Source organism: Camelina sativa, chromosome 7, assembly GCF_000633955.1.
Source record: "Camelina sativa cultivar DH55 chromosome 7, Cs, whole genome shotgun sequence".
NCBI classification, from domain to species: domain Eukaryota; kingdom Viridiplantae; phylum Streptophyta; class Magnoliopsida; order Brassicales; family Brassicaceae; genus Camelina; species Camelina sativa.
The window spans coordinates 8020045-8033377 of record NC_025691.1 but is presented as its reverse complement, the minus strand read 5'-3'; the positions used below and the strand labels follow the sequence as shown (position 1 = coordinate 8033377).

The following is a 13333-nucleotide window of genomic DNA, read 5'->3' as shown; positions in this document are numbered from 1 at the left end:
AATCATTTTCATTCTCTGTGGAATTATATATGTAAATGTAATGAATCGCTGGTTCCCACTATGGAAAATCCTAATGAACGGCAGTTTATTTTTTTGTTAGGTCAATAACATAATTCCTAAGCATTTTCTGCCCCCAATTGTAAGACTGTGTGGGAAGCTTGAGATGTTGGATCGGCTTTTGCCTAAACTCAAAGCAACAGACCATCGGGTAATGCGTTCTCTATTCTCCCTTGTGGTGATAGGATAACTCTAATAATTTAATACTCTAAAATGCGAAAGCTGATTATTGAAGCTAGAGTGCCTTACGTAATTGCATTGCCTTCGCTCTGAAGGACTATGATTCCTATCACCAGAAGTTTTTGGAATTTTGTTGTGTTTGGATGTCTATTAGTATATTTTCCTTTTTTTTGGATGCTTCCATATCGCTTTATGCCGAACTTCACGTCCTCAATTATACAATTCTCTGTTATTTGTGAAATGCACAAAAATATCTTAGTTTGTAATTTGTTTTTTGCAAAACCTTATAAATGATGTTACTTTTTCTTTTTGGTATCCATGAATTCCCGCAGGTTCTTTTCTTTTCCACAATGACGAGGCTTCTTGATGTTATGGAGGATTACCTCACCTTGAAGGGGTACAAATACCTTAGGTTGGATGGGCAAACATCTGGGGGTGATCGTGGTGCTCTTATCGATGGTTTCAACAAGTCGGGTTCCCCATTTTTCATATTTCTGTTAAGGTGATGCATCATATATCGTGGCCTGGCTTTCTGTAGCTCTAATCTCTATCAGGATGCTCCATGTTCACTCTTAATAGATTTAGTTATGTTCCGAAATACTACAAGTTGTAAACTTTTGGGCGTTCAGTACTACTAATATGTATTTGTATGTGATTGCTAAAATCTTTCATGGAAATTCAGCATACGGGCTGGTGGAGTAGGAGTAAATCTTCAAGCTGCTGATACTGTGATATTATTTGACACCGACTGGAATCCTCAGGTTAGATATAACATTTCCTCATATTTACTATAGTTGAATACTGTGGACATCTGGCCAGACTTGAAGCAGCACTTTTTATACAATTCAGGTGGATCTGCAAGCTCAAGCAAGGGCGCACAGGATTGGCCAGAAAAAAGATGTACTTGTTCTTCGTTTTGAAACGGTAAGTTCATTTATTTATTGTGTTCGAGGATTTCAAGCATCTGAAAAATTGGGTTGATAATTCAATGAAACCTTCAAAGTCAAAAGTTCACTGAGTTTGTGAATGGTTGTAACTTTCACCCTGGTGTTTTTAATTTCTGTTGTTTCATCATTGGGCTATCTAATGTAGTGTTTCTGTCCTAAATCTATGACTGTTCAACTGACTTATGGGGCAAATAGAAATGTGCAGTACTCTTGGGAAATACCAATTGTTTCTTGGCTGTTCCCGTTCAATCGATATATAATCAAGCTGTTTGAACTGTTTGTTTGTCTTTCTTCCTTAATTGTATCCTAAGGTAAATTCGGTTGAGGAGCAAGTCAGAGCTTCAGCTGAGCACAAACTTGGAGTTGCTAACCAGAGTATAACCGCTGGCTTCTTTGACAATAACACAAGGTTACTCATGAGACATCCCTTTTATGCTTCAACAAGTTTCAACTACCAATTCTCTAAAAAATATTCTTACTTTGTAACAGTGCTGAAGATCGTAAGGAATATCTGGAATCCCTTTTGCGTGAATCAAAGAAAGAGGAGGATGCCCCAGTATTGGATGATGATGCCTTAAATGATCTTATAGCTCGAAGGTGACTGCTCTTTTTCATATCGTTTTTTTTTTCAGAATATATTACTTGTGCACATATTTTTATTTTATAACTGCCTATGCATACATGGTTGTTAAATTATCATGATAGTTTTGTTCCTTTGCATGTGCACTGTGATAAATCTAGCAATTCTATAAGATTACTGCCAACAGTTTGTAAAAAGTATTTGCACTTTCTAACTGTAAACAATTATCTGCTATCGTATCTTTACATAATATTTTCTATCTGCATAGCATCTACTAGTTTTCTTCAGGTGTGATGTGTTAATTATTCTTAAGTAAGATAACTTTTTTACATTTCCATGCATCTCGATTTTTTTTCTACTTTCTTGCAGATCTGACATGTTTGTTGTCTTTGTAGGGAGTCAGAGATTGATATCTTTGAGTCCATCGACAAGCAAAGGAAAGAAAATGAGATGGTATGCTTGTTCTTATTATAATTTCGGGTTATTTCGTTTTATGATGTTTATCTGAAAAAGCTATGGCCCTGCAGGAAACATGGAATACCTTGGTACATGAGCCAGGGTCTGATAGTTTTGACCATATAACACCTATACCCTCTCGGCTTGTTACTGAAGATGATTTAAAACTATTATATGAAACAATGAAACTCAATGATGTCCCGATGGTTGCAAAAGAATCAACTGTTGGCATGAAACGGAAGGATGGATCAATGGGAGGCCTGGATACTCACCAATATGGAAGAGGGAAACGAGCAAGAGAGGTTTGTTGAGTTCTCTTCATAATATGATCCTGCATGTAGCATTTTTGCGTATAACCATAAAATGACAAATGTTGCAACTTCATTAGGTTCGATCTTATGAAGAGAAATTAACAGAGGAGGAGTTTGAGAAGTTGTGTCAGACTGAGCCACCTGATTCTCCCCAAGGCAAGGGCGAAGGAAGTGAAAAAAGCTTGGCGGATGATACATCAGTTATTCCACTTGAAACCTCTATTGACACACTACTCCCTACATCTCCGACACATGCAATAACTTTACAACCAATGGAACCTCTAAGGACACAGCCGCAGCCCCTGAAAGAAGAAACACAACCTATCAAACGGGGCCGTGGTAGGCCGAAGAGAACGGATAAAACCTTGACTCCGGTATCGTTATCAGCTGTAAGCAGGACACAGGCAACAGGGAATGCTATCTCATTGGCAGTAACTGGTCCTGATTTTGGTAGTCCGGATAAAAAGCTAGAAGCAGCTTCTAATTCTAGTTCGTCTCTGGCCCTGACATCGCCTGATTTATCTGCTCCTCCTGGGTTTCAATCATTGCCAGCATCTCCCGCTCCTATGCCAGTAAGAGGCCGAGGTAGGGGAAGAAGCAGGGGGCGTGGAGCAGGAAGGGGAAGAAGAGGTGAAGGTGTATTGCATGGTTCCAACAGTTCTAGTACTCAGAGAACTGAAACCGCTGCATCTCTTTCTAGGGATCCAGAAGCTACAAACTCTAGTCTTCCTCCTGCATCTGAGATTGTTTCTAGAGTCCCTAAACCTAGTGACGGAAGTACTTCGTATCCTGATCCAGTACCTCCTGTGCGTTCTGTAACTACTTCAGTCCAATCAGACAAAGCAGCAGATAGTAACCTAGATGCACCACCTGGGTTTGATTCAGGATCCCATGCTCAGACGCTAAATGTACTTGAGAATTCATTGGAAAGAAAAGCAGCTGCTGTAAAGAAGAGCATCCAGCATCCAGGACTTAATAAAAAGCCACATGATTTGCCAGTCTCCACTAGCTCTACTTTTTCGGGTAAATAAATCAAACATCACTTTCTAGATTTCATATTCATGTAGGAGGTTAGTTATAACTTGCATGAGGATGATGGAGAACATAATGCTGACGAGAATCTTAATGCCATATTATATTGGCAGGTGCTGGCCCAATACAAAATCAGAGTGCTGTCTCTTCTGTTTGTGATGGATCCAAAAGTCCTTCTGTAGCCTCTGTTGAGGCTGTAAAAAATAAACATCCAGAGGGTCGAACATATACAGCTTTGCCAGGTGTGACAGCTGCACCTTCTGATGCTACTCTGCCAGTGAGTTCGCAACCTGGTGGTTCTACAGTTGAAGGTAATAAATCTATGAAGCATCGTAACTTGCTTAAAACTTTCTGGTTTCTAAATCTTTTCCGTGTTGTACATGTCATCTTTAGCTCAAGAAGCCAGTGTTCCTTCTCTTCCTACAGCCGTTCCTGCTAAGAGGCGAGGCCGCAATTTGCCAAGTAGAGGAGAAACTCCCAGACGCCAAGGAAAGAGGCGTGGCCAAGCTTTACCTGCTAGTGATGGCTCTTCTGGTAGGAGTACAGGATTAACACCACAAATAGAGGTCAAGGTTGGTAATTCATCAGGCACCAAAGCTATATCGGCTGGAAATAAGTGTGATGCTGTTGCCAAAGAACAACCCCACTTAAGCCAGTCAGTTGCATCCGATATTCACTCTTCTTTTAGCTTGGGTCAGGAAAGTAGAAGAGACACCTCTGGTACTGGTGGTTCTACTAGGAAACAAACTGCTGATGTAACTGATGTTGCTCGTGTCATGAAAGAGATCTTTTCAGAGACTTCCCTATTAAAACATAAAGTTGGAGAGCCTTCTGCAACAACGAAAACAAATGCGCCTGACGCACAATCCCTAGGTGAGATGAATTTGCACAGAGTTGAGACCCACGAGGCAGAGAATGAAATCCAATCTGCGAAGCGAATGGAAGAAGATTCTTGTGGTGTTAAGACTCAAGAAGCTCCATATAACTTGAGCAAGGAAGAAATTTTTTTTTCAGATGTTTCTCATCCTGTTCCTGGTAATCTGACAACTTCAGGTTCAGTTGCAAACAAGGATGGTGACATTGGATCGACTAAGGCTATTTCCGAGAATGACCTTGTCAAGATTCCGGGTGGTGAAGTAGATTCTTCTGTGATATCACTCACTTTGGGAAATGCTTTTGCTGCTAAGTCGTCTTTGGAAAAGTGCTCCACAGATCAGCTTGTGGAAGAAAAATTGTCTCAAGATACTGTTCATGATGAAACATACCGCGTGGGTGTAGACCTGTCCGAAGAAACAGCATCTTCAGTGAGTTATGTTCGATCTGAGCCTATTGCATCTGCGTCGACAACTGCGGAACCTCTACCAACTGCAAAGTTGGAAACAAATATTTCTTTTCAAGTGGAAGGTGACAGAAGAGAAGACGAGGATGGTGAAAGAAGAGAAGCTATCCTCCTAAGTCCGGAAGAAAAGACGAATGTTAACTCCAAGATTGAGACACATTCTGAGGACCTTCAAGACAGTAGAACAGATGAAGTTCCTCATGTTGATGGAGAATCTGTTGAAATTGCAAATCAGACGGTGAAAGAAGATGAGGCAGCAAATTCTGTTGAAGTTCAATCGTCTATGCTGGAGACTGATGAATTGCCTAATGTCGGACAAAAGGGTCACAGTAACATTGACATGCAGACATTGGTTTTAGCTACACGCAAAGAGAACTCTATGTCCCTTGACGATACAGATAATGATCTTATATCTAAATCTGCTGATACAGAACAATATCCTGAAGAATCTGTTTCGGTCCAACGTGTTGATAGGCCTAAAGTTGGTACTGCTGACACACAGATGGAGGATACCGATGATGCCAAAATTCTAGTGGGCTGTTCAGTTGAGAATGAGGAGAAAGAGAAAACTCTTCAATCCCATATGCCCAGTGGTGATGCTGTTAGCCATACCCCTTCTGAGAAGATAAAAGATAGTGAAGGAGATGATTTACATGGCAAGTCTCTAGTTCCCTGTCCAGCAATGGAAGCGATGGAACATAAGGGGCTTGAATCAGAGACACATGCTCATACAGAATCAAGTGGTATTGATAGGGAAAATGAAATATCAGAATGTATGTCTGATGGCGAAAAAATGAATATTTCATCTGAGCAGGTCCCAGATGCATCACATGATTTAAAAGTACCACAGGATCCATCAGATATCCCCCTAGTTGGTGAGACAGACCCTGAACACATGCAAGATAATGCGGATGTACCTGCATCACCTCACAGAGCAGCGCCAAACATTGTGGTTTCCCAGTCTGAAGGAAAACAGTCTCCAAGTATCTTACCGGACGATGTGGCAAGACAACTAGAAAGTATGTCTAGTGACGAAAAAATGAATATTTCATCTGAGCAGGTCCCAGATGCATCACATGATTTAAAAGTACCACAGGATCCAACAGATATTCCCCTAGTTGGTGAGACAGACCCCGAACACTTGCAAAAAAATGCGGATGTACCTGCATCACCGCACAGAGCAGCACTAAACATTGTGGTTTCCCAGTCTGAAGGAAAACAGTCTCCAAGTATCTTACCGGACGACGTGGCAGGACAACTAGAAAGTATGTCTAATGATGAAAAAATGAATATTTCATCTGAGAAAGTCCCAGATGTGTCACATGGTTTAAAAGTGTCCCAGGATCAAACAGACGTTCCCCTAGTTTGTGAGAAAGTCCCCGAAAATTTGCAAGTGAACGAGGATGTGTCCCAGTCTGAGGAAATTCAGTCTCCAAGTATCTTGCCTGACGAGATACCAGGACAACCAGACGCTGGCAACTGTGAGCAAGTGGATACCATGCAGAACAGTACCTATATTGATGTTGGCATAATTTCAGGTAAGACGTGTGAGCCTTCGTCTTCTATCCAGTCTGAGGATGAGAACAGAAATAGCTTATCACAGTGTCAACCGGCAGAAGTAGTTGAACAAAGGGATTTAAGGGATCAAATATGCACAGGGTCTGTGGAATCTCAGGTAGAGATAACTGCTGCTATGCTTGAAAATAAATCAGCTAGTATCCAGCCCCTGCAATCCATGTTGGTTGATCAAATGGATACAGAAGAATCCAAAGATCCTTGTGTCGCTAATATTTGCAACGCTAATTTAAGTGTTGATGCGTCTTTACAGCAATTAGCTGATATCCACGCCGAGCCATCCATTTTGCTTGATCAAATGGATACTGATGAATCCAAAGATCCTTGTGCCAGTAATATTTGCAACACTGATATTAGTGCTGATGTGTCTTTACATCAGTCAGCTGATATCCAGCCCGGGCCATCTACTTTGGTTGATCAAATGGATACTGAAGAATTCAACGATCCTGATGCCAATCATATTTGCAACACTGAAAGACGTGCTGATGTTTCTTTAGACCAGTTAGCTGATATCGAGCGATCATCATCTGATACAGTTTTGCAAAAGGACATTGAGGATCAAGATCAAGTTGAAGCTGCTGGATGTGAGTTAGTTGCTGTCTCGACCTTAACAGAACCTCAAATTCCATTACCGCCATCCACAGAGGCAGTGGTTGCTGAAAGTACAGAATCCCCTTCTTTCCTTCCAATGACAGCGGAAGAAAATGCCGAGAGGCAAGTAGCTGATATCGAGCACTCATCGCCTCCTACAGTTCTGGAAAAGAACATTGAGACACAAGATCAAGATCAAGTTGAAACTGCTGTATCTGAATTAGGTGATGTCTCTACTGAATGTTCGGCAGAACCTCAAGTTCAATTACCGCCATCTGCAGAGCCAGTGATTGCCGAGTGTACAGAACATTCTTCGTCCCTCCCAATGATGGAGGAAGAGAATGCTGATAGCCAATTAGCTGATATCAAGCCCTCGTTGTCTCCTACAACTGTGGAAAAGAACAGTGAGGATCACGTTCAAGTTGAAACTGCTGGTTGTGAGTTAGTTGATGTCTCTACGGGATGTTTATCAGAACCTCAAGTTCCTTTACCGTCAGTCGCAGAGCCAAAGGGAGATATGCACACTCACTTANGTGAGTTAGTTGCTGTCTCGACCTTAACAGAACCTCAAATTCCATTACCGCCATCCACAGAGGCAGTGGTTGCTGAAAGTACAGAATCCCCTTCTTTCCTTCCAATGACAGCGGAAGAAAATGCCGAGAGGCAAGTAGCTGATATCGAGCACTCATCGCCTCCTACAGTTCTGGAAAAGAACATTGAGACACAAGATCAAGATCAAGTTGAAACTGCTGTATCTGAATTAGGTGATGTCTCTACTGAATGTTCGGCAGAACCTCAAGTTCAATTACCGCCATCTGCAGAGCCAGTGATTGCCGAGTGTACAGAACATTCTTCGTCCCTCCCAATGATGGAGGAAGAGAATGCTGATAGCCAATTAGCTGATATCAAGCCCTCGTTGTCTCCTACAACTGTGGAAAAGAACAGTGAGGATCACGTTCAAGTTGAAACTGCTGGTTGTGAGTTAGTTGATGTCTCTACGGGATGTTTATCAGAACCTCAAGTTCCTTTACCGTCAGTCGCAGAGCCAAAGGGAGATATGCACACTCACTTAGACGAAACAAAGAAATCTGAAATCGTGGTTGCCGAAGGTACAGGATTCCCTTCATCTCTCCCAATGACGGAGGAAGAAAATGCCGAGAGCCAATTAGTTGATATCATGCCCTCATCGTCTCCTATGGTTGTGGAAGAGGATCAAGTTGAAACTGATGGATGTGGGTTAGTTGATGTCTCTACTGGTTCTTCGGCACAACCTCAAGTTCAATTACCGCCATTCACTGAGCTAGTGGAAGGTACACGCGATCATTTAGAGGCAACAACGGAATCTGAAACTGTGGTTACTGAGAGCCAATTAGCTGATATAGAGCCATCATCCTCTCTTACAGTTGTGCATAAGAACATTGAGGATCAAGATCAAGTTGAAACTGCTGGATGTGAGTTAGTTGAAGGTTCAGAACCTCAAGTTCAATTAGAGCCATCCGCAGAGCCAGAGGAAGGCATGCACGTTCAGTTAGAGGCAGCGAATACACCTGAAACCTCAGAGCTACTGGAAGGTACACGCGATCATTTAGAGGCAACAACGGAATCTGAAACTGTGGTTACTGAGAGCCAATTAGCTGATATAGAGCCATCATCGTCTCTTACAGTTGTGCATAAGAACATCGAGGTTCAAGATCAAGTTGAAACTGCTGGATGTGAGTTAGTTGAAGGTTCAGAACCTCAAGTTCAATTAGAGTCATCCGCAGAGCCAGAGGAAGGCATGCACGTTCACTTAGAGGCAGCAAATACACCTGAAACCTTGGTTGCTGAAGGTTCAGAATTCGCTTCATCTCTCTCAATGACGGGTAAAGAACATTCAGAGAACCAATTACCTGATAGCGATCCCTCATTGTCTCTTACAGTTGTGCAAACAAACATTGAGGATCAAGATCAAGTTGAAACTGCTGAATGTGAATTTGTTGATGTCTCTACGAGCTGCTCGTCAGAACCTCAAGTTCAATTACTCCCATCCCCAGATGCAGTAGGAGGTATGCACGTTCACAAAGAAACCGTGGTTGCTGAAGATACAGAGACACCTTCATCCCTCCCGAAGATAGAGGAAGAAAATGCTGAGAACCCATCGGACAGGCTTGACGGTGAATCCGACGGTGCAAATGTTGCTATTGTTGAAGGAAGTTGTGTCGAGCCAAGTTTACTGGTCACCGAAGAGAGCAAAGCAGAGGAACCAAAAGACAATGATAATGTTTAGTTCATTTCTTCTACATTAAGTTGTAAAACTTTGATTATCAGGAACACTTAGTAACACTTTATTCTATTGTATCGTTTTGAAGAATGAAAGCCGTAAATTAAGAAGCTTGTATCGCCTAAAAAAAAATAGTTTCCTATGTTCTGTCGAAGATGTGTAGACTGTTCAAAAATTATAATTCGTATTCTCTCAAAAAATTTCATTACCTTAGTCATGACTTCTTTGGTTTTCCTCATAATCCTTATTGTTCACTAATTTTTACCGAAGAAGAGCAAAACAAAACGTGAACATTTTGGTTGTATTATGTGATAAAAGAATAAGAGAAAAGTATAATATTGTGATAGTGCAGAGATTGCGACTCTTACTTTGAGGACCGCATTAATACCAAAAATGATGAGTGTAACAGATGTGGATAGTTGAGACAGTGTCCACAATCTTGGCTTGGACAAGAGACGTGGGCAAGAGAGACGGCTTTAATATTTAATATTTTTTTCTATGAACATTGGAATATTCCCTCTCAATTTTTACTTGGATAGAAATTAATTTTTACCATACATATTATACTGTACTAATGATAACGCGGATAAAAATTAGAAAAAAATTATTGAGAATAATTAAATAGTAATATACATGTTTATAGATTTTATTTTGTAATATTTTAATATTGAATCTGAATCTTTCATATTTTATTTTAATATTCTCCATTTCTATTATATAAGAGTTTTAAGGCTATTTTTACTCTATTTTATAATATTTTTTCAATTTCTATATATATTTTTTATTAATATAACAATTTATGAATATTTGAACTATGGAGTATATTTTTCTATTGGTTGAAGTTTTATAAATGATATAATATTTATTGTTTATTAATCTTTTTGCTTTTACTTATAAACTTTTATAGCACAGAGAGTATCATTTAAATATTTATACCATCATATGATAAACTATATTTTAAGTTTAATTACACATTTCATCTTAATGCAGAGAACTAAATATTTTATATCAAACACAGTTAATACACTATATCAAATCTATATCTTAGTAAAAATTGAAAATACAAATAAAAATTAGCAAAATATAATTCGCAAAAAAAAACTAAATCAACATTATTTAAGATATATATATAACTGAAGATTCATTCCTATAAATTATAATTTGTTTCGAATTATCTTATGTTTTAACATATGCATTACAAAAACATTTATATTACTTACAATAAAAATAAAAATTTACTTACAATAAAAATTTATATTACAACGATAAATACAATTTATATCCGACTAAAATTATGTTAAATAACTTATCTTAGGTTTTGTGTACTTACTTACAATAAAAATTTATATTACAACGATAAATACAATTTATATCCGACTAAAATTATGTTAAATAACTTATCTTAGGTTTTGTGTACTTACTTACAATAAAAATTTATATTACAACGATAAATACAATTTATCTCCGACTAAAATTATGTTAAATAACTTATGTTATTCTTTTTAAATTTGTTATTCATTATTTATTGATTAATATACATGCTTAATAAATTAAGTTGTTGCTTACACATATCAAATTTTATTGAGAACACATATAATATAATTAGCATGCAATGGAAAATATATTGATTTTGTTAGTTTTCATTTTGATTTAGTAAAATAAAATTTTTAAAATATAAACATATAAAATTCTGTAAATATAATTAGCTGTTCTACTACGTTTATTATTAAAAAAATTAACACGTATCAATATCTAATCAATATATTTGATACTTGTCATAATCTTGTTAATAAATAACTTTGACATCAAGCTATATATAATAAGATATAGCTTGTTGTGTTTTTTTCACTTTATAATTCACACGGTGACACTTATTTTATATTTTGTAATGCTAGTATCTCTTCCCTTTTATAATGAGTGATGTTCAAATCTCTTTTTTTATTATTTTATAATTACAAATGATGTGTTTTTTTCTATTCTGCGAGAAATGAATAGATATTTTTCATTGATTAATAGTTTTTTACTTCTCTTTTAATTTTTACAACCAAATTTTACTAACAGCTGATAGATAGCGTTGTTACACAAAACAAAAATTGTGTGGAATAAGTGAAATCAAGAAAACATATATCTTATTGAGTTGATCCTTAATTTAAAGGCATAACTAAGAAAATAAGATCTTTAATAAATAAATAAAAAAATTGCACATAAATTACAAATAACTTGAGTTCATCCTGGATTGATGGCATTAAGACGATCGTCTAAATTTTCTTTATAAAACATTGTAACCTCCTATTGAAGTTTAATTAGTTAAAAATAATCAAAAATATATATGTCAAAACGTGTTTGGGATAAGAACTATAAAAAGGCAATATGGAGTGGAGCATTGGCTCCAACTATCCACCTAAGTCCATCTAGAGCGCATCCAAACTAAATGGTGAGAGAAATTTCAATTTCACCCCCACAAACATAAGGTTAGTGACTTTACACAATACTTATAACCAGTGGATTTGAGACCCATTAATTCCATCATCATTAACCTATTGGTCGGCATATATACGTTTCCTTACAAACGTTATTTTATAGGACATAAATGTGAAATAAATTAAAAAGGAGAATTGAGAAAGGAAAAACAAGAAAAAGAAGTCAATTGTCTTCTTAAAATGAGGATAAGATCCAATTGAAAAATTAATATTAGATTTTGACATCTACAAGGAAAAGATAGTGACCTAGAGAAGTTGTGGAAGGAGATGTGAAAATGTCTCTAACATTGACACATCTAATAATTTCATTTAACACGTCTCTTTAATCTCTCCGTTCACTTTAATGTCTTAACGATTATTAAGTTATTGAATGTGTCATACCTTTTATTAGAAAATTTCATGTTCTATTGGCTCTTTTTAAGGCTGGTTGTTGATCAATCACTATGATGTTGCTAGCTAGAACTTTCTTTGTAACATTTTGTTCCGTGCGAAAATCATCTTTCTAAATTTCGGATAAGAGGACCATTTGAAAAAGGGCAATGACTCGTATAAATATACTTGAAACTAAAAAAAAGAAAATTTTTTTTTAATAATTACTATAGTGGTAATTTTATATACGTATGATTTGTTTACCCAAACTACAGTTCGACAACATTAACATGGATTTGAAAACGATCTTTAAGTCAACAAAAGTGGTAATTTCTCTATTAAACATTTTTCAGGAAAAAAAAAAGAGAGGTATGTTCCACAAGTTATCTGAAATGTACTATTAGTATTGGTATTTGGTTAATTTAGTATCCTAAAAAAATGAAAGATATTAATATCAATTGTGTAATAAAAAAAAGAAGTGGTAATTAAAATAAATAATTCAGTCATATCTTATGCTATGTAATCTTTCTAATCTTGAATTTCTTTTAGCTATTGAAGATACAATAAAATCTAGTAAAAACTCTTTAAGAATTTGTAACATTCGTTAAATTTTAAGGTAAGATATATTCACCTTAATAGAAAGGATGATAGTTTGATTTTTTGTTTAATATTATGGATACAAATTTTTGATAAATTTTATGAGAAATAAATTACAATTTGATAAGGATTGTATTCAACCTTTACCATACAATTTTTTTAATAAAGTTAAATTAGATAGTCGTAAATCTCAAAAAAAAACAAAAAAAACAAAAAAAAAAGATGAGTACGTAGCCAGTAATTTTAAAGTGAGAGACTAGTAAAATTGTGAAACAAATAATAGAAAATTAGTCAGCAATATAATTATTAGAAAGCAAATTATTATCTTAAAAAGCTTGAGGATAGTAAGTGAAGATGATGGATGATGTTCCAAAGGATATGAGGGACAAGATGTGATTTGCATAGAGATGTTTTATGTGGGAACATGTCTTAGTGGGAATAACCTTAAATAGAGACAACATTTTAAATTAAGCCCTGTTTTGCCCATTGCACCCTACATGTTCTTAATAATAATACTGCTTCGGTGGCTTCGTAGTTGGATTCCAACCAATTTCACAAA

General features: G+C 36.9%; 1 protein-coding gene across 1 annotated transcript in view; it reads left to right on the top strand.

Annotated features, from left to right (window-relative positions):
* LOC104700708 (chromatin structure-remodeling complex protein SYD-like) overlaps window positions 1–9472 on the top strand; it is a 22184-nt gene extending 12712 nt beyond the window's left edge. Inside the window, exons 33-35 of the mRNA XM_019227557.1 lie at window positions 3677–3874; window positions 3957–7533; window positions 7624–9472. Coding sequence (XP_019083102.1) covers window positions 3677–3874; window positions 3957–7533; window positions 7624–9334 — 5486 coding nt within the window. The 3' untranslated portion in view covers window positions 9335–9472. The remainder of the gene's footprint in view (window positions 1–3676; window positions 3875–3956; window positions 7534–7623) is intronic.